At 37.5% G+C, this 24,074-nt stretch overlaps 1 protein-coding gene across 6 annotated transcripts; it reads right to left on the bottom strand.

The window, feature by feature from the left end:
• Positions 1-1,151: 1,151 nt before the first annotated feature.
• On the bottom strand, positions 1,152-19,484 carry TIAL1 (TIA1 cytotoxic granule associated RNA binding protein like 1). Of its 6 annotated transcripts, none has more exons than XM_008685140.2 (12): positions 19,062-19,484; positions 12,372-12,468; positions 7,568-7,717; positions 7,234-7,288; positions 6,988-7,075; positions 5,036-5,111; positions 3,807-3,915; positions 3,394-3,489; positions 3,205-3,289; positions 2,828-2,951; positions 2,351-2,490; positions 1,152-1,529 (listed from the first exon to the last, which is right to left on the bottom strand). In XM_008685140.2, exons 1-12 carry the CDS (start codon positions 19,091-19,093, stop codon positions 1,403-1,405), a joined length of 1,179 nt encoding a protein of 392 aa, XP_008683362.1. In that variant the 5' UTR covers positions 19,094-19,484; the 3' UTR covers positions 1,152-1,402. The 6 variants fall into 6 exon arrangements, with proteins under 6 accessions (XP_008683362.1, XP_008683370.1, XP_040480200.1 ...); XM_008685148.2 differs by having other exon boundaries at positions 7,568-7,666; positions 19,062-19,482; XM_040624266.1 differs by lacking the exon at positions 19,062-19,484 and adding an exon at positions 16,323-16,386 and having other exon boundaries at positions 7,568-7,666.
• Positions 19,485-24,074: the final 4,590 nt, after the last annotated feature.

Raw genomic sequence — 24,074 nt, 5'->3', positions numbered from 1 at the left:
ACTGACAAACCTGCACACATACAAGTCAGCCTCTGATCAGGCGTGTCAACCCATGCACACCACCCACGAGGAAAAAAAGTTCAATAAAAATAAAAGTCACAACTCTGTGTACTACTTAAGCTGAATATCCAATTATAAATTGGTACATCAAACTGTCTAAATAAGATGTTTTAGCAATCTTGTTAAAAAAATTCTCGGGCAAAATATATCTAATTTTAAAAAACACCCCAAGATATTTTTTTTTTTAAAAACACTTGTACTATACAACTTATAGGAACCTTGGAATAGGTTTACAAGGTTTTAATCAAGGTATTTACATACCAAGTGATGTAAAGAAAGAAAAAAAAAGAAATCTGATTTCCAATGACATTTTAAAATGTACTAATGCATCAAAGATTTGTATGAAATTAAAATTAAGGCTTTTTTTGTATAATAATTTGTATAATTTTAATTTTACATAGTAGCCAACCTTGGAAGTGTCAGTCTTAAACATTCTTATCAATCCATTGCATTCGATGCAGTGGAGTGTGTTAAGTGTTACTTCAAATAATTACATTGCTGCTACTTCTATGTTGAAGCATGCTTTTTAAACACTGTAGTTATTCAATATTTACAATGTATATCATTTAAACTTCATGTAAAAGCACAAGTATGACTGTCTGACTTTAATACAAACACCATACTTGGAACTTCCCCCCAAAATGAAATGTAATTTACTACAGTTTTAATAATCAACACTTTTTAAAGTTTTAAAAAACATGTCTTAATGTGGACCACCAACATTCGCTCAAGTAACTCAGATGTTGTTCCTTATTTAGTTTGTAAAATTTCTTTATCAGTCTGGCTTCAGTTTCTTTAGGCATAAAATAAGCATTTTCTCCAAAGCGACTCCAAAATCATGCAATTTCTTCTCAGTATCACACTTTTTTCTGCTGACTTCGAATGTGGTCCACCTCGGGGGAGGGGAGGGGAGTATCAAGGTTCAGGATGAACTTATATGTGATTCCCAGTTTTCCACGATCCTCCCTTTTTTTGCTCTTTTAAAAACACAGTGAGTTAAAATACTGAACAGCAAGATAAAAATGGAATAGTATCTAAGAATCAAAATGTATTACCCATTTCTCCTATTATATCAAAATTTGTAGTCAGAATTGTCTTTATTGACTTTATTTTAGTTTTTGTACACAAAGAAAAATCATGTTCATATCCATCATGAACAAAAACTTAAAAAGGCAGAACTAGAAGACATGTGTCCTTCACCAAAGCAAAGCTGTGCTAAAGGTTCCAAACATTTCAATTCTTAAAATAAATATTTTCATTTTCCGATGTCTACTTTCATGTCTTCAGAGTGTCACAGGAAACTGAAGCTATCATGAATTACAATTGTGTTTAGAGTCCCAGCTCACTGTGTTTGGTAACTTGCCATACCGTATCCAGCTTGGTTAGGAGGAGGTATTACAGGGGGAGGAGCTTGTCCTTGGGGAGGCTGAGCACCAAATCCACCCATCCAAGCAGCAGAAGGTGATTGACTTGGGGGGAAAAAAAAAATCTTGAGCAAACACAAAGAAAAAATTATCCATATATTTATACAAAAACATCAAGCAGAGCCCCATCATAGAATAGACAACAAGAAATCAACACACCCACAACAAAGAGCAAAGAAATAAATGACACAAATCTACACATGCAGAATACATATCCCAACATTAGTCTTAAATTATTAACATAATCACAACTTAATGCAATGACTTCTTTGAAGAACATCTCAAAACTGATTTTAAAAAAATGACAGATCACCTACCTATCATATACTGCACACACAGTACATCAATTTAAGAAATTTAAAAATCACAAAGTTCATGTTGGAAAGAGAAGGAAGAAGGAACCGGTAAAAATAAAGATCTGGGCTGGCCTGGGGAAAAAGGTGCAAAGGACCAACCCACTCTATGAACAAAGGAAAAAAAAGCAAGCTACTTTGTACCACATAAATCTCTTAAGACTTCTCACACAAGCCAACAGACACAAATCATTAAATTTCTAAACATACCTAGACAAAGACCTTTTCCATGCAAAAATAAATGAGATAAAATTAGAAAGGTAAATGAAATTCTACCAACAGCTTACAGAGATAGGACACACCAAATGATACCCCAACCTCCCCTTTCACCCAGGTAATAAAAAGCAAATTTTTAGCACTATAAATCATTTTTCATAAGGTTTCTATAACACTTATAATGTCGAATAACCTGATGAATTTACTTGAAATAGATTCTCCCCAGAAAAACACACTTTTGATTTCTTTTGTCAAAACTATGTCTGTTTATATACTGGAAAAACCCAAACAACTTACTCTACTCCAAATCCTTGTTGGTTCCACGGTTGCCCGTATACTCCGTAAGGCGGTACTTGCCACCCATTTGCCATATACTGTCCATACTGCTGTGGGTTTCCATAAACCTGGCTCCACTGCCCCCACTGACTATAGTCGACCTAGAAAAAAGCAAATTACTGTTTTAGGGAATAAGTAAGAAACACAGTATTTGAAGAAAGTGGGAGACAAGGAAGAGAAAAACTAAGTAAGCACCCTTATGTGAATAGGACTCTGTTATTTATCATTGTCTAAGTTTATTGGGGTGGTGACACCTGTGGAAAGAAAGTATTAAGATTCAGTTAATACCGCAAAATAATCACTTTTGAAAAAGCATTAATAAAATAAACTGAAAGCAGCTATATGCTTTATTTTCTGTTTATTTTACAGAGTTTCTAAAGCTTTTATGTAGATATGTAAGATGGAAACCTTAAAAAGTGCTGTGAAAAATTGAATTACCTGTTGGAAGTTTTTAGTCATATCAGGAGATTCTTTACCCCAATAGCATTTAACAACATGTCCTTCAATCGTAGTGCCATTCACCGAAACAATGGCATGGGCTGCACTTTCATGGGTTGAAAATCTAAAAGGGGAAGATACGAGGGTTTTTGTCTTTTTTTTTTTCTTTTTTTGAAGAACTTACACGGTAACTAATAGAAACTCATTAGTTTATAACTGTCAACTTGGTATTTTCCTAAAGTACATTATGCAGGTAGGTTAAAGTTCTACACTGCAAAGAACTACTAAAACAACAAAGGCTGATACCGGAGGGGATCGAATAACGTAACTGAAAGGAATGGGTAAAATAGAAGAGTAACCTGTAGGCAGAATTTTACCTGACAAATGAATAGCCTTTCTCTGGAAAAACTCTTATTTCCATAATTTGTCCAAATGGTGAGAAAGTCTGTCTCATAAGCTGATCTGAGAAACAAAAACACACAAATAAAATACTTAAGTCTCATGAAACTGACAGTAAGAGTGATAAAGCTCCTCAGAGAAGGGGAGGAGAAAACCATACGCTGTACCTGTTAACCCGGAGGCAATCCCTCCACAGTACACAGTACAATTTTTTGGACTTGACTGGTTTACTACATCTTCAAATCTCAACTGCTTAGTGTTATCTATATGCAGAAAGAAAAGAAAAATGCTGATGATTGTACAGTAGTATCAAACCGATAACTATGTACAAAGATACACCTCATTGGGGGAGAAAATGGAATTTTTTTCTTGACACCATGATTCGATCTATAAAATCAGCTGGCTCACAGCTCCAAATATACTAATTATCAAAGCCCAATTAATATTAGACAATTAAACTCAAGATGAAATGAGACTTACAATGCTAATAAAATTTAAATTTTAAGAAATTAAGATTATATTACTTCATGATTTTTGTGATGTATCCATAATTTTAACATACGCAGTAGACACATCTTACTTTCTTGTGTACTTTTAGGTGCAGGTGGTTTACGTGTGGCCCAGTTGGTTCTGATCTGACGACCACCCAACCACTGACCTCCCATATGCACAATTGCATTTTCTGCATCCTACAGAGAAAAAAGAGAAAGAAAGAGCAATTACAAACATAGGAAGGAAAATTGTGGCATATAAGACCCTGTAAAATGAAATAAAATTCTGGCACCGCTGGCTCCAAAAAAATCTTACCAGTATAGGGAATGAATTCACTAAGCTTCCTAAATAAACAAAACTGAACTAATATCACAAAAAAATGATCTGAACTCCGGTGATATGTCAAAATTATTTTTATTTACGCATCAAGGGAAATTGATCATAATTCAAATATGCAAGAAAAAATCATAACCCCACTCATTACCAAAAAGAGGGAAAGCAAGAATCCCACAAATATCTTAATTTAATGGCTGATCTGAAATGTAACAAACTCCCAATACTATGGTCTAAATTACCTGCCCCTAAATCTACATTCCAGTAGCAATGGATTATGATTGTGACACAAGACTAAGAATTCATTTTAAGACAGACTTCTGCATTAAGATTTAGAATGCTGCCAATAAAAATGAGTTTAATTATCACAACTAATGTGAATTTGCAATGAATCTAAGCAAAGAAAGAATACAGCTCCTAGCCTTTCTTTTGCCACTGCAATAAGATGTAGGTAATTTAAGTTGCTAAAACTGATCTAAAATGCTACTATCAAAGCCCACTTTATTATCGGATCTTACAGTTAATGCAAATGCTTATGGACATTTTGGTACCTCTTTCTTTAAGAATACATGCAAAAATCATGATGAATTGTTTTAATTTTCATTTACATAATTTGCTGTAATCATTAATATACTAGCTATAAAAGTATGGATGATAATTTAAAAGTTAAAACTGAGATTTTCATGGTTCAGACTAAATATAATTTAACTTCCCTCGAAATTCTGAGGTAAGTTTGTATGTCCTAATCTTGAGTTTGACTTCCAACACATCTTACCTTCACCAATGCATAAATGCAACCATGATACTCTTTCTTATAATCAGCCTATCTTTTTCCAGCTATTTCCAAGAAAACAATTACACTCTACTATTAAAACATACAAAATTACATAAAAGCTGTTGTAGGCAACATATAAGAATATTCAAGATTCCAATAATTAACGACTGAATTTTGTATTAAATTTACATTGAGTTGAAAGAACATACCAGTTTGTTATAAAAAGATACAAAACCATAGCCTTTGGATTTTCCAGTTGCCATGTCTTTAACTACTCGGGCATCCCTGTGAAAAGAAGCACAGCTAAATGAGGGAAGTAAGAGTCATCCTCAAAATAAAAACTAAAAGGAACCACACACACTGTATTGTGAGCATTTTTTTAAATAAAATTCCAGTTAGCCCTAATTAACTACTGCCATTCCTGAACTCTCCCTAACGCTTCTTTACCTGTTAGAAAAAAGCAGTAGGACAAAAACATGTAATAAACATGCAACCTAATCAAATAGCCTGCATCTTCTAAACTAAATGCTCAAATTTGAAGATTAATAGGAACAATAGTTTCCTTTTCTAATATTCTATTGGCTAGTGTCCTCTAAGGTTTACTGGTTCTATAAATTACTGTAACAATGCTAACTACTTTACCATGCAATCTCTAAATAGTTAAATGTCTTCTGCCTAGTGATACAAAATATATGAAATATTAAAAAATTGAAAAAGAGGTAAAAATAGGAATTAAAAAGGCATACATGGCCTGTTAACAGATTTCTTTATTTTTCTTGGTCAATTCTCTACCATCATTTTGGAGTTTGGGCAGCTGTAAATTTTGAAAAATTGACATTTTCAGAAATTTAAGAAAGGAGAATAAAAAACTAACAACAATGCTAAGCACACCAGTACGAAAACAACAAATTTACACAGAAATTTTAGTGAGTAAGTTAAAATGATTGGAAATATAGAACTCCACTGAATATAGAATGTTAAAATGTAAATACTAAAATATGTATATATAAATAATGTATAATAAGAATAAATAGAAATGAGAAAAAAATCTACAACTGAGTTCCAGTGTGCACAGTTCCTTGCAGTTAGCCTTCAAGATCCTGTCCATTCTTATGAGCAATTCTGCAAAATAACCAGAATGCTATTACTTTTAATTGTGACTTGGACTTTAGAAAAACTGCAGGTCTCAGGTATAAATAAAGATTGAAAAACAGCAACCTGTATTATTTTTTATACTGATTTTTAAAACAGTACTACTTACCACATTTAAAGATTAAAAAGCAAAGCAAATATCAAAACAGAAAATTAAGAATTAAATCTTTCTTTCAAATAAATCTACAGAACAACAAATTGTATACAGAAAAATATTGTTGTTCTTAGGTGAAACATATTCTTGTAAAGCAGTACTACAACATTTCACATAAAATATACGGATTTTAATCAGAAAGACATATTGTGATAAACATTTTATAAAACTTATAAAACCACTTTTAATTTTCCATTATACTAGATCACATAACATACAATGAGATTTGAGCATAAACTTTGTTAAAAATCAAACCACATTTGGGCCCTCACTAGCAGAATCAAATACCAGTAACAAAAAAACATCTACTAATTAATCCCACATTTATGGCTCAGACAACGCAACATTTTAGTATTATAATAGTACTACTTTTCGGCTAAAGTATCAAAACACATTTACCAGTATAATTAAACATGTACATTTCCAATTTAACCGCAATATATCCAAGGATTTACCTACTTTTCCCAATTTATAAACTCTTCCTATAAAAGTTTAATACACAGTATACATCACATTCACTTTTGGTTAACCACCGAATTTTAAAAACATTTGACAGAAAGTAGGACTTTATAATAGGCTTTACCACCCAAACATCTGCTTCAAAGATAACAAACAGAATCACTTAAAAAATTTTAACATATTATACACAGGATTAGATGAAAACAAGACCCCAAAACATTGAAATGACATTAACATTTTCAACAACATCTACTAATCAAAAAAACAAAACAAACCAACAAACCAAAAAAAAAAAAATCACACTAACTAGGGAAAGAAAATCTTAATTCCAGTACAAGTTAATCATATACAATTTTGCCTATCACTACTGAATATAGTATTGACTATGATACTTACGATATTTTACCAAAGGGGGCAAATGCTGATTTGATATCTTCTGTTGTAATTTCTGGACTCAAATCCCCAACAAACACATGGAAGTGATCTGAAATCAAAGCATTTGGTAATCAAATACTTAAAAAGCCAGCTACTAATAAGCCTTTTTCAGGCAACACTAAGGGAAGAAAAACCCTATTTAAGCTGGTAGTGCTGCCGGGATAATTTCAGAACTCTTCCACAGTAAAATGCAGCAGGAGTACTTACTGGAAGTATCTTTTTTCTGGCTACTTGGTGTTGTTGCCCAGTTTACTTTGACCTCCTAAAAATAAAGATTATATTTAATACAATTATTAGGCATGTCATTATGAACCATAACACTTACCACTTATTAAATCATTTATCAAACAGGATAATTTTTGTAAAAACACTAGGCCGAATAAAGCAAAACCGTCACTTGGCAGAGCTGAATATTTGTTTAAAAACTTGCTAAAAAGAATACAAGCTAAAACACACACACACACACACACACACACACACACAAGCTAATTCGACATGCAAAAATATATACTCATGAGGAGTCATCACTCTATAATCTTACCTTTCCCAAAATTTTTCTCCCATTCATAGCAGCTAATGCAGCAGCTGCATCTCTGTGTTCATAAAATTCCACAAAGCAATATGGGTCATTGCTTGTATGCTGCAAAACAGAAAATCCAACAGAAGAGTTGACCCTTCTGCTATCGGGTTGCTGAGAAGAAAATCCAGGAAAAAACATTACTGACAGCTAGGAATGTACAAGGTGAGATTGCATAAGCTTATGAAAGCCTAACACTTATAAAAATAAGATTTACAGCTACACCTGACTTTGCACCTGAGAATACTGCTGAACTCAAACAGAACCATCAAAGCAGTACAGAATCATGACTATCAGTATTAAAACAAAATAAAATATAGAATTCTGGTGAAATATGTTAAATATAAAACAGCAGTTTATATTAGACCAAACAAAACCTTAAGGACCACTCCTTACCACAGCTCTTCTCTCTCCCAACATTATTTTCAAAAGGATGAATTCTATTTATGCCTCATAATCCTTCATAAACTATATCCCATGACAAAAAAAAAAATACAGAAATGAACCAACTTTACAAACATAGCTTATGATGGAAACTAGGATGAGTACTGCATAGGAGATGAGATTATGTACTCCTAAGTAAAGAATGAGAATAAAAACAGAAAAATTTCAAATTTATAACTAGCTATTAAAACGAACTCCCCATCTTTCAAACTAACCTAATGAACAGGAGAGTCTATATACTTTGAATTTAGTCTTCAAAGACCAGAGAAATATGCTAGTAATCAAGAAAAGAACTTCTGAAAATATGTCTGAATAAAATATTCCAGGACAAAGCTACAATTTTATATCACAAAAAAACCAATATAAGAAATCTTTATTAAATATATTCTGCAATATTATACTTGACAGGAGTTGCAAACAGACATTTATAAAGACAGTCAGAAAGTACGGCCTAATTTATAGCAACTTTATAAACTAATGACCAAAATGGAAATGAATTTTACAAAACTGAAACCTGTATCAAAGAGCTACACAACCGTACAAATACATTTTTTGCATAAGGCTAAAAACATTCATCACTGTTCAATGTAAAATGCCCTAAAAAAAAATACTATTTTAAAATGTCGAATTCTAGTTGCACTTACAAGGGGTACAAAATACCAGATAAAATAAAGATCTTTTCAACAACCACTGTTTTTTCATTCCAGGAAAGTTTTAGAAGAAAAATCCAAAATAAGACGTCTAAAACAATAGTGGCGAAGCAACCAGAAGGCATTTCCTTGAGGGAAAAAAAGTGTGATCATTAATACTGACAAGAAAACTATGGGCTCTCATACAAAATCCTACCGTAGCCATGTGAACTCTGTTCTTAAGAGGTATAGAAAGGAAACGGAGAAAAGATTCCAAAGAAAAACATGCACTTAAATTCCTCTTATACAAGAGTTAACATTTACCAATAACATTCATTTACAGAAAGGATTTAAAGGTAAATAGCAAGCTAAAACTATGCTAGTCAATTTTTCATTTTACTCCTATCTCTTCTGCCCTGATGGTCTCTACAGAAAACACTGGTAATTATAGCAAGACATACAGGGATCCAATGGTAGATCCATGAGAACAACAGGCTTTAGTAAACTACCCTAACTCATGCAGACTGACTTCAAGTTTACCTAATAGTAGCAGGCCAACCCCATTCAACGTATGAACATATGCATGTACGTACACACACACACACACACTCACATCACACTGCACTTCATGTAAGACACCACTGATTTTTGTCACAACCCAACTGTCAGAGAATTTTTTAGCCTTAAAATTGATAACATTAGAGTATACAGAGAAAGCTAGAGTCTAAGATAAACAGTATCCAAAGTAAAAAATCACAAAACTAAGGGAAAAAAGCATTTTTCATATACTGAAATGGAATTTATGGAAAGGAAAATAAACACCTATATAGTCTGTACTAGACTGCATGCTCTTTGGAAGCTTCCCATTTATGCCACCAAGGGACACTCTAAAAATCAACCGTGTCCTTACCTTAATAAGTATTGTCAACACTTTTTGTTGGATGACATAAATGTCAAGACAGAGAAATATGGGATTTTACAGCTATATACAAGTTTGAATGTAGGAGTTGTAGAATATGGATGTTATACAAATTCGTTTCAAATCCTCTCCCCACAAATCGCTGATTGTGCACACAAGTTTAAAAAAAATACTATTAAAATGTTTCTCAAAAATTTTCTAGACAACTTCTTCCACTTTCTCAGACCCCATTCTCAGGCCAATGAAACTGTGTTGAGCTGACCAGTGACCCCTCTGCCACCTCTGTGATCCCTCTTCTGTCCTCACCTTGACTTTCAAGCAGAATTTAGCTAACGACTCCTCCTCCTTTAAATATTCCATTTTAAATTCCACACAGCCTCTTGGTTTTCTGGTTTTCTCACTGGAGGATCTTTCAGAAGGCAGTTGTTCCCCCTTAACTCAAACTCTAAATGTCACCCTAAGTGTTGAGATGCTCCAGGGCTTAGACCCAGACTACTCTACTTCTCTCCGTCAGCACTCTCTTTAGATCAAGGAACTAGATCTCATCTAGTCCCATAGGTTCAAATACCACTGCAAGCTGGTATCATCAGCACTGGTCTCTCGGTTTATCCAACTACTTACATATAACGTTCCTTTGGATATCTAATGCACCCTTAAGTTTAACACTGCCAAAACAGCTCTTCTGACTCCCACCACTACCTCCCACCCAACTCCCTTGGTCATGCCCATTTGAGCAAATAAACAGCGCTACCATCTACACAACTACAAACAAGAATCTTTAGTACATTTCCTGATGTCTTCCTTCCCCTTATGTCCCCCAGCCAATCCAGTCCTACTGATTTCACCTCTAAATTATATTCCAAACATACCTATTTCTACCTCTAGACCTACCAATCTAAAAAACAAGCCCCCATCATCTCTTACCTAGACTAGTAAAATAAACCCAGCTGCTTTCCCTCTTTCCATTCCCGCCCCCTACAATCCATTCTCTGTGACAGTCTCCAAATAATCTTAAAAATGCAAATCAGAGTGCCTCATTACTCTGCTTAAAACTCCACCACAACCACAGTAAAATCCAAACTGTGTGTCATGGCCCACACTTCCCTAGGTGATTCTGAACCCTGCCTGCCTGCCTCTTTACACTCATTTTCCACCAATTCCCTTCACTCCCCAGGCTCCAGCCATCCTGGTCTTTGGTTCCATGAAGTCACGAAGCTCATTACCAACTCGCAGCCCTTGTATCTGCCATTTCCTCTGCCTCCAACTCTAAACATAGATGGCACCATCTTGTTATTCCTGTCTCAGACCAAAGAGGTGACATCTTCCCTCTCACCACCTAGTCTGTATAAATACCAACCCTCCAATCTCCATCACAGAACTGCTTTATTTTCTCCACAGCTCTTATCCCTATCTGCAATTATCTTGTTTACTTGTTTGTTAACAATATTCTCAATAGTATGTAACTCATGGGAGTCTCCTCCCTTTCGCTCTCCACTAGATCCCCAGAGCTCTGAATAGTGCCTAGCACACAGTAAATTTTTGATGAATGAAAGAACGAATGAATGAATGAATGAATGAATAATCAAAGACAGGAAGGAAAGAAGAGCTACTGGAACAGAATGAGAACTATTATTATTTAGGAAAGAAGATCAAAAGGCCAATTTGCTTTACAAGTTTTTCACACAGTTCCTCTCACAGGGTATAACACAAACTCCTTTGCACAGCTTCCGGCCCCTGCCGAACACTCTTGCCTCATCTCCTGGCATCTTTCATGACTAATCCCATTCGGAACACCAACCACACTACGGTCTCTACCTTTCCATTTCCTCTCATGAGCACTTCTGCTCTCTCTGTCTACCAGACTGAATCAACCTTATTCTCTCACCTGGAATCCCTTCTTCCTCAGATTCCACTGCTATCCTTTCAGTTTCAGCCTAGACACTGACTCCTCCAATAACGCCTCCCCTGACCCAAGCCTGTACTGGACCTCTGTGCTCCCACAGCATTTATCATCCTCTGTTATTAGTGCCTGCTAACTCCTCTGTCTCCCTCAGTAGGCTATAAAATTCTATGGTCCTAAGAACCGTCTTATTCAGTAGTGTATCTCTAGCACTTACCGGAATAGCTGGTACACAGTAAACAGTCTAAGAAGTGTGTGGATGAATAAAGAAAAAGGAAAATGAGAACGAACTGAAACACAAGTCTTTGGGCACTGCTATACAGTCTTAATCAGGAGAGTATAAAAAGATAGTTTTCTTTGCAAAAAGGAAAATAAAACGATCACCCTAACAATTTAAGTCCAGTCTACGGAAAGCTGCTGTTATTAGTATTTTTTTGGAGATACACAAGGTGCATGGTGCAACACCACGCACGTAAGACCCCAATGTTCTTTTACTACACCAATTCCTACACTTTAAATGTGTATCATCTGAATCAGGAACATTCTTATTGGAATTGTAGGAAATACTGCCCAGTTTCTCAACCCTGAGATAAGCGCTAACAATTTTTTACAAGCAGAATCACTCAAAGGTAACTATATTCTGAAGAATGACCATGTGAGAGTAACAGCACACAAACTTTGTCCTCTCAAATAAAACTCCATTCTAAACCTAGTTTATCTGCCAAACCAAAGTAATAAGTCAACACAACAAACATGAATCTCTCCATCAGAATAACTTGAGGCTTAAAATGATATTTTAAAATGATACTAATCAACTCCTGTATCTCACAACGTTAAACATCACGCTGTCAGCACATGGAACTGGGAAGATCTTACCTCTGTTATCATTTTACAGCTTTTACAGGGTCCAATCTGACTGAATAACTGAAGTATAAGGACTTCTGTCACATCTCTGGAGAGGTTACCTACGTATCTGTTCAAGAAGAAAAAGAATACATTATCAGCAATTTCCCTTCAGCTCTGTCTCTAATGCATTATCACTTTGCTTAATACCTTTTTTTTCATTTTAACTTCCTCTGTCTTCAATAAATTTTTTTCCAATCAAGCCTAATCCTATGCAAGTTAAGATTAACCCTTATTTAGGAAAGCAGCAAGTGTTCTTAGGTACTAAATTAGGCCACTAAAGTATCACTTCAAACATTTTATAAAGAAGAAATCAATGTGACCTTGCATACCCCAAAAGCATTATTATTCTGTATCCTACATATCATTGTCTCATCTTATTAGAATAAAAATAATAAAAATTTAAAACCAGTCTCCAGATAACTACAATTTCTGGATGTACAACACAATTCAAAATAATGTGTGTGTGTGTGTCTCTCTCACACGCACATAAATACCACCAAAAATACTGATTAATTATAACACCTGATCAATAAAGACACATTAGACATAAGGTGAGTTTATCTTAGACCCCCCCAACAAAAGCAATTACACAAACAAAGAAACAGTAAAGTTAGCAAAACACACAGAGATTGGAAGGTTCTGTTTTGTCTTGCTAAACAAGATTTATCGATGATCTATCTTCATTGCTTTGTTTTAGGAATGCAGGGCAAAATAATAAAATTTCCTAGTCTAAAACACATCAGAATCAACAAAATGCATCATTATGTAAATAAAAAAGCAAATATAAAGATTTCTTGAGAAATTCAGAGAAAATTTAAGACAAATATAGGTACACTTTTCACCATGCCTATTTAAAGATTTGGGATTATTTTTTTTAAGTTACATGTTGAATGGATGTATTCTGTATTAAGAAATTCAGAATACAGATAAACTCAAAAGAAAAGAACACCACCACCCAGAAACGACCACCTGGTTTCTCTTGTCCCATGGATTTGTATTAATTTAGCTCAATAAATTGCCAAACTTTTAAGTCTTTCTGGTACTCAGTGTATAATTCCTAAAACACATTTGTTGTGAACAACCTCACGAACCAAACAATATTTATAAAATTTAACATAGCTTCTCCTGGAAATTAAAAAGACATAAGTTTTATTTTCCCAACGATAATATATAATAACTGGAAACTGAGTACTGAGACCAAAATATGCCTTGCATCTATGGTTACCATATTAAATACATAACTGGTATAAGCTGGAACATTCTGAAAGGGAAAAATAAACCGAGAAAGGTAAAGTGTAAAAAAATTATCTGATCAAGAATGAGCAACAATTTCCCAATTCAGCTAAGAATTTCATTGCAATGGGTACTAATATCTACATTGTACTAAAACTGAACCACAAGTCCAATGTTACTTAAATAGAAGACGAAGCCAGTGGAAAATGGCTTTAGGTCTACTATGCCATCTTTTTCTTATAATTAAAGTAGAGCAGACCCATCGGTAGGCCATGGAATGACACACTTTTTCCAGCAGTTGCAAAAGGTTATAGGATTATAAGCTCGCCAGACAACTGCCTGTCCCTTTTTAACTCAGAGGGATTTATGAGCCTGTATCCGGGGAATAATTTCTTTTTGTACAAGGTAAAACTATCTATAAAGTAAATGAACAAGTGACCTTGGTCTCCTAAATGTTATATTCATTTAGCCCAAAGTGCTAGTTAACTCATTTCTAAGAGAATAGAAGAGGAATGGATAAAACTGATTTTCACATATTGACACTAATAACAAAGTTAAAAATAGATCACCACTTTTATATAATAAAATCTAAATAACTTAAATAGTTTTAAATTTGCACTAGTGTTTAAACATGTATTTGTTCAGAAAAAAGCTGCATGGGCATTAATTACCTTCCACACCTAAGTCACAATTAAAGCTGTTACTGTTTAATAGGATTTTTATTCCAAGTCAATCTTTTTCGAGTGAGCTATAAATTTTGAAGAATTTCTAGATGCACATTTAGATATAGCAATTTACATTTCAAGCACTGATGCTAAAGAGCAAAATGGTAATCTAAGTTTAGAATGTCATGAAATACAAAAATCCAGTTTTAAGGTTTCCTATTTTTCAAATATCTCTAACTAAAAGTTCAGTGGTAAAGCAGCAAACTAAATTCCAAAAATAATATAAAAAAAAAGTCTTCCATAACAACACATAGAACATCTTAATTTACTAGAATAAAAAGGATGTAATTCACCATATAATTTCACCTAAACTTTACCCAAATCTGACTGCCTTTTCCTTTACTCGAGTTCTGTAATTCGTTCATTTGCATATGCCTTCATCCTTCATAATATTCAATAGAGAAACTTCTTATAGCTTTTAAAATACTGTACAACACAGCTTAAGTACCTTACATTACCATAACGTCCCAAAATAAATACTAACAAAAATATTTAAGGCAGATTTTCAACACCTGACCTGGAAAGAACATCATCTCTTGGCAGTACACTGAAGTATATTTTCTCTTTCTAAATTATAGTTTCTACACTTCACTCTTTCCCTTCTGAAGTAGTCAATATATTCTAAAGTTCCTAGTGTTTAAGTATAAAATTTCTACTTGAACATACAGAATAACAGAAAAAGACAAATGGCTCAAATTCTTGTATAAAGAGGTTAATTCAAAGAGTAAACACTTAGAAATTCTAAAACAATTTTTTACTCAAGAAAAAAAAAAGGCATACCTTAGGTCTATTTTGTCTTCTAAGAACAGGAACTGTAGGAACTAAAGCATTAAAAATGGAAAATGATGCTTTTATCCCTAACGTAAGGGTTAAAATCCAATTTGAGACTAGAAACTTGGCAGTTTCACAGTCGGCAAAAGTTCACATTGCCAAACTACTTCCTATGTCCAAGTGGGCAGAATTTTAAGTTAAGAACCTCATGCCTTTCAGAAGACTAATCAAGCTTTTTCAACACTGACTGTGCTCTCACTCTGAAAAGAGTAGCCCTACCAAGGTTGAAATTAATTACATGCACTTTTGCACAAGAAACTATTGCTAAATTTCCATGAAAGCAACATTTTTGCTCTTGTTCTTGACAAGTTCCTATTTAAGAGGAGATTTTATAACAATATCCTTCAATGGGCCTCTAATGACCTGATCAATTTGTAAGTATTTCATTTTAGGAAGGAGGTAAGGTGGAGGAAAGATACAGGGTGGGTATAAGTGACTTGACCACCTACATAAGGGATATCGACACACACACACATTTTAAAGAAACAGAGAATACGATTAAATTGGCCAAGGTGCTTAATTACAGCCACAATATAGTCAAATCCATCATATAGGTAGTCAATTCTATAACGGGATCTAACAGTTTCTTCTGCTATTGCCCTCAGATGCTCAGATTATATTCTAAATCACTGCTTTATTTCCTCCTTTTGACAGCCTCTATCAGAAAGAAAGAACAGCCTTAAAGGATGGCATTGCGTAACATGGTATAATCCCAGATTCACAAGTCCTACTCATTTTGAGGCATCAGATAAACGAAGAAAGTTAATCAAACTACAATAGAACACCACTATAATTTAATGTTGTATTATAGATTCAGATATACTATGGATCAAATCTCTGCAAGCAAAAGCTACCCACAACACAAGTCTGAAATGTGGGTCCCACAAGGTCAGTGTCTGGCAGTTTACTTCCAACACCAGATTACACAGCATGATCTCGTGTTTTTTAAGATCACAAGTTATCAAATACATATTACCCCAAAATAAATGTCAAATAAGAACAAAGAACATCAGAAAACAGACCTTTAAAGGATAAATAAACTTTAGGCTCAACATCAAAGCAATTCTATACCACTTTAAATACCATCAAATAAATTAGTAATACTGTAGGTAATGAATATTTAAAGACCTACCTAGGCTATAAACACCATATTGTTTTCTGATGATAGAACCATATGTCTTAGCTTGTGTGTGTCTGCAGGAAAAAAACCTCACTAGTAACACACAGGCATTTTAAGGAAACAGTTTAAGATAAGCTTTAAGAGTACATTCTTTTAAAACATACTAGCCACGTGAAAACCTAACCCACAGATCACAATGTAAAATAAAAGATCTCCATAAATAAGCAAAATAAAACCCTACTAGATGTCAACCTCTAAAGTCACGTTCAAAGTTTTGGTCATGTTACACCTAAAAGAACACTTTGAGGGGAATTATGTAAAATGAACGCTTACAAAAAACTATACTATGCATTATATTTGTTAAAAATCTGACCAAGAAATCCCAATTCTGAAACATTCACTTTTATCAAAATTCCACACTTGAAGGTTTTAAAAAATATATAAAAGTCAACAGACCACACCATGTATGACAGTCATGTCTGCTCATAATTTTACATTAATCAGGACTTAAAAAAAATAAACTTAATACTAATTCAATGAAAAGGAGTATAATCATTGTAAAATATTTGAGTACCTCTTGTGTTCCAGGCAGTGAACTAAGTGCTGCAGGGGTAAGACCTAGGAAGATGTAGCAGTCCTTGTCTAAAAAAAAACCCTTCCCGTAGAGAAGAGTGGGAAAAGGAAAAAGGAAGACAGAACAGTAAACATGTACTGACATACAGGTACTACTAAGCTCAAGATGTTTCTTTACTCACATGTACACATGTCACATTCTTAAACAACTGTAAACGTAGAGGACTTAAATGTGTTTCAGAGAAAGAACAGATTGGAGAAAGTAGAGGTTAAGAAGTGACAAAGTTAACTCATTAGTCTACTGGAGAAGGGTCCAAGGTCTGATGGAGATGAAGATAAGGCAAATGCAAAGACAGTTATATGACTTAAAGATAGTGAAATGGCATATTATTTAGCCCGACAAAACCAGGAATTCCTCTTCTTAAGGAACAGACAGATAACAGTTAATGAGAAAGGTACCATGAGAATTTACCAATTATTCAGTAGCTATTATGATGCAATGATGACATTTCAGATGTTTAGATACAATGTAACTTTTATCTTTGTTAAATACATGCTAGCTAGGCACTAAATTCAACTTTCCCAGATGCTTCCATCAAAGCACACATGGCTAACTATCAAACCTTCGCTTAAACACATCTTAAAGGGCGGATTTCAAATTGTCCCAATTCTCTCTTTCCTGGGGGAAAAAGTTAGTAATGGGAGACAGCACAAAATATAAATATAAAAGTTCTCCGAAACAGACTTTTCACTGAAGCATTTGATGTGCTTAAATTGGCCTCAAATTCTCAAAACAGGATGGCAAATACTTTAGTGAGACATTAGAAAAACAGGAATACAAAGGCAAGCCCACCTCCCACCCTCCCCAAAACGAAACAAAAAAACCAAACCTGCATCAATATTGTAAATAGGTATCTATCTTCTTTATTGAGCTGACTTTGGTAGAAGAGATGAGAAGCTAGTCAAACTTCCTGAGTACCCATCCACCTTCTTCTATTCCCCAAAAAGTAATTTCCCCAACAGACAGCAGAGCCAAGTGGACTATGATCATATCAATACCAGGCAGATGCAAGAGAAAACAAAGCAGCGATCTGACTCCTTGTACTCGAGGTAGGTGTGCTGAGCTTCCAGAGGCTAGGAAAACCGAAGGTGGCCAACTTAAACATTTAATTAGAAATTACTCAGACTTTTTTTTAAAAATGCAGGAAAAAGAAAGGAGTGCCACACTATCCGGAAAGGAATGCAAATGCTGAGTCATCACTCTTCATTAGGAAAGAAAGGAAAACTCGAATAAGCGGTTGGAAGATGAAATTCATTCATTAGATCGGGCTTCAGGTAAAAAGCAACAGCAAGATAGAAGAAAAGGCGCTCAGAAGACACACACCGAATAGTGGATAGGTATCACTTTATCCAATTCTGAAGGTCTCAAAGCACAAATGATTAGGGGGAGGTAACACCAAAAGAGCAAAAGCAGTTTAACAACTGGTTGTCAGTTTAGCGTAGGTAGCGCTCAAAGTAAACTTCCAAGAAGGGAAAGATGCTCCGGCGGCAAGAGGCATCCCTTTTGCACTTCAAAAGTAGCGGGCGCTGGGCGAGTGTCTCTGACAGCGTGGGCGGGGGCACGTGGGGCAGAAAGAGAGAAAGGGCTGGAGTGGAGGAAGTGTGTCCAGTTTCCTCGGAGAGCTTAGCTTGGGAGAAGAGCCGGGAGCGATGGAGCTGGGGACGTGCAGGGCGAGAGCGCTAATTCCTCGGGGCCCGCGGGGCACGAGGCTGCGGTCCCACCCCCAGTCCCACCCCCACCCAGGCCCTGCCCCCGTGGGGACCGGCAGCTCCCGGCCCAGTCCAGGGCCCCCACAGCAGAGGGGGAGCAGGAGCTCTCCCAGGCCTGACAGCCCCAGCCGTGCAGAAACCCGGCCTAGGAAGGGTGTGCAAAGAAGGGCGCGAGAGGAAAAGGTCGAAACAAACCCCAGACCCCAGGAAGTGACTGTGTTTGGGGGAAGGGAGGGCTTCCTTCCCAAGGAAAAGGGGACAGAAGAGGAATGCACTTCGCGTCCGCGCCACCCCGGCCAGGGAGCCGCCGTAAGTCCCAGCTTCGGCCCCGCTCTCCTGCTCCCTCCCTCAGCGTCCCGCGGTGCCCGGGCCTCTCGGCGCCTGGCAACCCCCGTCTCGGGTACTCACAGAGTCCGGGGCTGCCCGTCGTCTTCCATCATGGTGGGTGCGACGGAGCGATCCCGGGACAAGGGGGAGGGCAGGGCTGGGGAGGGGAGGGGGTGGGGAGGAAGGGGAGGGGGGCTCCGGGCACCGGCTGGGGACAGAGGAAAAGCCACCGAACCCTGCTCTCGGGCTCTCTCCCCCCAGCCCGCTCCGGACACTGCGCTCCAACCAGGAGGAGCAGGAGGAGGAGGAGGATGAACAAAATGGCCACCGCCACCAGCCAGGCAGGAAACGGGGCAGAGCGCAGGCGCGGCCCGCCAGGTCACCGCTCGGGCCAGCCGCGACGGCCTGTAAAGGGAATAACTGAGTGGGGAAAAAAACAGGCCGCTAAGGAAACCCTGTGCCCAGTCCCGACGAATCACGTCGCCGCTGAGTGCCTGCTGGCCGGCTGAAGCCCAGCCAGCTCAAGAAGAGATCGAGTGAAAAGGGAACCGCCGTGAAGCTGAAGGTTCTGGGAATTGTGGTCCTGGAAATGAGAGAAGGAAGCGCTTCTCCAGAGGACTTCTGGGAACTGTAGTCCACAGGAGACGGCCGGCGCCCGCGGCGCGTTGGATCTCGAAGAAGAGACTTCTGGGTAGTGTAGTCATACGTGAGGACGTGCGGCGACCAGGAAGTCGGCGTGCTGGAAAGAGAGGGAGAGAATAAAAGCGACGTCGAAAGGCGGTGAGACGGGGTCGAAAAAACGCTGATCTGGAAGTAAACTACAAGTCCCAGAGTGCCTCGCGCTGGGGGCTGTCCTAGGACTGCTCGGAGCATTTTAAGGCTCTTCAGTTGGTTCCGCTTGTGCTACCGCTCCGCCTTCGTCCAGCCTGAGAGCGGTTTCTTTAACTGCGTGTGAATCCCTGCTTTGGCTCCGCGTGGTGTCCGAGTCACCTGGCCTTTCTAGCCCTCCTCTATTCATCAAAACAGCCGACCCGTGGTCATCAACCGCCGACCCGCGCGACGGGCTGGAGGGGCTGTGGTGGACGTCGGGTCCAGGCTGAAGTGGGAGCTGCGCTCGCTGGGTCCCTTCTGGCTTCCTAAGGTCCGGCCGTGTCTTTTGGGCGTGTTTTCCCGCAAATAGGTATTCGTGGCCTAGGTAGGCTGTTTGTAGATTGCTTTATGTGTTTCAAAGGTTTCCCCATCCGTTATCTCATCGGATAAGATGGTAAGTAGAGCAGTCCTTCATTAAAATGACTCATCGAGTCAGTGTAAGGTGCAGTGATAATGCGCTCCAACCCCTATTTAATTCTTGGAGTGGAAAAAAATCTTTGGGCAGAGACGTGCACAGACTTCAGATTGTGTTTGCAGATCTCCATCATGTAGACGGGAAATGAAGTCTTGCTTGAGAATGGAGGGAGCTATTTTCAAACTGCTTCTGTAGCCCTGTAGCATCCCGCCCCCCCCCCCAAAGCAGTCACGGTGCGATTCCAACCCCTCCCCCCAGCATCTTTAGAAGAATGTTACTGAGTTTCTACCCACACCTAGTGAAGGGTGGTGATAAGATTTTTCAATCTGTTGCCCGACCTTAAGGGTCCCAGTTAAACAGTGCCTTAAGAGTTGGCTCTGCCAACATGTACTGAGGGGGAGGGGGATTTGAACCTGGAAAGCTTCATAGACTCCATGGCAAGGAAGTTGAACCCCTTAAGAGTCAGTGGGAATAGCAAAAGGACGCAGAGACCAGGATCCAGGGTTAAAGTACATAGTTATTTGGGGAGGGAGAAGAGAGAAAGGCATGGCGTAGGGGTCTTGAGAGCTGAGAGAGGTGGGCTTAAAGAATTGTGTTGTGAAGGATTTGTACCAAGCTGACGAGTTAAGCTTTGTCTTTGAAGCAGTGAGGAGTTATTCAAGGGTGTTTGTTTGCTTGCTTTCATTGGACCTAGGTATAGAATTGGATTTATCGTAATCCAATTAATAATTGATCCATGCCTGGCCCAGTGTATTAGTTTCCTATTACTGCTGTAACAAACTTAGTGCCTTACAATAATAGGAATTTATTATCTTACAATTCTGGAGGTCAGGCGTCCAAAATCAGTTTCACTAGGCTAACATCAAGATATCGTCAGGGCTGGTTCTTTCTGAAGTCTGGGGGAGGAATGGGTTCCTTGTCTTTTCTGGCTTCTAGAGGCTGCCAGCATTCCTTCACTTTTGGCCTTATCCACCATCCTCAAAAACAATATAGCAACTTCTTTCCTCTCTGACCTCTGCTTCTATCCTGACACCTCTTTCTGACTGATCTTCCTGCCTCCCTCTCTTACCTAGAAGGACCCTTTTTGATTACACTGGACAGGGATAATCTCCTCAACTCAACATCTTTAATCACATCAGCAAAGTCCCTTCCCTCCCCGCCTCCCACATTTACCGATTCTGGGGATTAGGACATAGACATCTTTGGTAGGCCATTATTCAGCCTACCACACACAACCCACTTTTATTAATTTAGTTACTTTTAATGTAATAATAGCTGTGAACTCTCCATCCTAAAAGAAAGTTATAATGACAATTTACAACCAAATATGGTTTGCCTTCCCCACCCCCACACTAAGTGATCCTCTTGCCTCCCCTCACCTGGGGTGAACATAATCACAAATCTTCACCATTTTTTGTTCTCCTTTTTATAATTTTTTACTCCATATACATGTTTATACAGAACACAACTATATATATATATATATATATATATAAAGTGTGTATACACCGTATTTTTAACTGTTTTAAATATAATAAAAAAGAGTATGCCCTCCCCAAAAAGAAAGAATATGACCACTACACACCTGTTAGAATGGCTGAACTCCAGAACACTGACAACACCAAATGCTGGCAAGGATGTAAAGCAATAGGCAGTCTCATTCATTGCTGGTGGGGGTGCAAAATGGTAACAACCACTTTGGAAGACATTTTGGCAGTTTTTTACAAAGCTAAACATAGCTCCTAGGTATTTACCCAAATAAGTTGAAAACTTAAGTCCACACAAAAATCTGCACATGAATATTTATAGCAGTTTTATTCATAATTGCAAAAAATTAGAAGCAACTAAGATGTCTTGCGATAAGTGAATGGATATACTGTGGTATATTCAGACAATGGAATGTTATTCAGTGAAAGAAAGAAAAAAATGAGCTATCAAGCCAAAAAGGCCCATGGAAGAATCTTAAATGCATATTGCTAAGTGAAAGAAGCCAGTCTGAAAGGGCCACGTACTGTGTGATTCCAAGTATGTGCCATTCTGGAAAAGGTATAACTATGGAGAATAAAAAGATGTATGGTTACCAGGGGCAGAGGAGGGAAGAGGAATGGGTGGAGCACAGAGCATTTTCACTGTGGTGTAACTATTCTGTATGATACTGTTTGATGGATCCCATAGAACTGTACAACTCAGAGTGACTCCTAATGTAAACTGGGGACTTTAGTAAATAATAATGTATCAGTATTGGTTTATCAGTTGCAACAAACATACCACATAAATGCAAGGTGGTAATATTAACGGAAACTGTATGCTGTGGTGGAGGAGAGGGTGTATTGGAAGTTTGTACTATTGCAGAATTTTTCTGTAAACCTAAAACTGCTCTAAAAAACTAAAGTCTGGGGGTGCCTGGGTGGCACAGCGGTTAAGCGTCTGCTTTCAGCTCAGGTCGTGATCCCTGGGATTGAGCCCCGAGGCAGGGAGCCCACTTCTCCCTCTCCGCCTGCCCCTCCCCCCACTTGTGCTCTCTCTGTCTAATTAATAAATAAATAAAATCTTTAAAAAAAATTAAGTCTGTTACAAAGGGGAAAAGGTGCTTTTGTATCCTTTTGAGATTTTTTTTCGCCTAATGTAAGATTCAGCCATATTTTATGTATGTGGCTTATTCATTTTCACTATTTCATGATTTCCGGTGTGTGAATATACTACACTTTGATTTCTCATTGATGGACATTTGGATTACTTCTAGGTTTTTACTAATCTGAACAGTGCTGCTATGAACATACTTGTGCATATCTCCCATTATCGATGCATGAGAGCTTTCTTTGGTCTGTTTGGATCTATAGCTAAAGTAGAATTGTGGGTTACAGGGTATGTGAATATTCAGTTTTAAAAGATAATGTCAAATATTTTTTCCAAAGTAGGTACACTGATTTGCACTCCCAGTAGCATTGGTAGGAGGTCTTATGACTGGATCCACATTCTCTTCAACACTTGCTTTTGTCAAACTTTTTACGTTTTTTTCAATCTAAGTGTGAGCTCAGTGTGGTCTTAGTTTGCATTTACCTAATCAGTAAGATTGAACATTTCTCCATATTTTATTAGCCATGTGTGTTTCCTTTTCTGAATAAGGCCTGTTGATACCTTTTGCCTGTTTTTCTATGAGGTTATGTGTACTTTTCTCCTTATATGAATTCTCATGCTAATTTTTTCTCACTTATATTGCAAATATCTTCTCCCAGTTCATAAATTGTTTTTTTCTCTTTATAAATGCCTTTAAAGTGGTCAGATCTATTGTGCGTATGTGTGTGTCTTATTTAAGAAGTATTTCCCCACCTTAAGCCTAAATTATAAATTCTAAGAGCTTCTCATCCACGGAGTCTACTAAAATTTTTTAAACTTTGTATTTGACATTTAAGTCATTAATCCGCTTGGAATTTTATAAAAATGTAAGGTAAGGATCCAATTTCACATTTTTCCATATGGATAACCATTTTTTTTTTTTAAGATTTCATTTATTTATTAGAGAGGGAGAGAGATAGCACAAGTGGGAGGAGGGGCTGAGGGAGAGGGGTAAGCAGACTCCCTGCTGAGCAGGGAACCTGATAGCATGGGGCTCCATCCCAGCATTCTGAGATCATGACCTGAGCAGAAGGCAGACGCTTAACCAACTGAGCCACCCAGGCACCCAGATAACCATTATTTTAACTGCAATTACTGAACAGCTCTCCCCTGCCCCCAGTTGATGGGACATGCTCCCTTTGTCATTGTGCAGTTCGGGTCCTCTAGGAAGACATCAAAGTGGGATTAGATAT

Source organism: Ursus maritimus, unplaced genomic scaffold (genome assembly GCF_017311325.1).
Source record: "Ursus maritimus isolate PB19 unplaced genomic scaffold, ASM1731132v1 scaffold_7, whole genome shotgun sequence".
Taxonomy (NCBI): Eukaryota; Metazoa; Chordata; class Mammalia; order Carnivora; family Ursidae; genus Ursus; species Ursus maritimus.
This window is presented reverse-complemented; position numbering and strand designations above follow the sequence as displayed.

Coding starts and splice junctions, on each gene's coding strand:
- TIAL1 (XM_008685140.2), bottom strand. CDS start 19,093: ATGATGGAAGACGACGGGCAGCCCCGGACTCT. Junction 3,490..3,806: donor ACCTAAAAGTACACAAGAAA/GTAAGATGTGTC, acceptor TTCTGCATATAG/ATAACACTAAGCAGTTGAGA. Junction 1,530..2,350: donor CAACAAGGATTTGGAGTAGA/GTAAGTTGTTTG, acceptor TTTCCCCCCAAG/TCAATCACCTTCTGCTGCTT.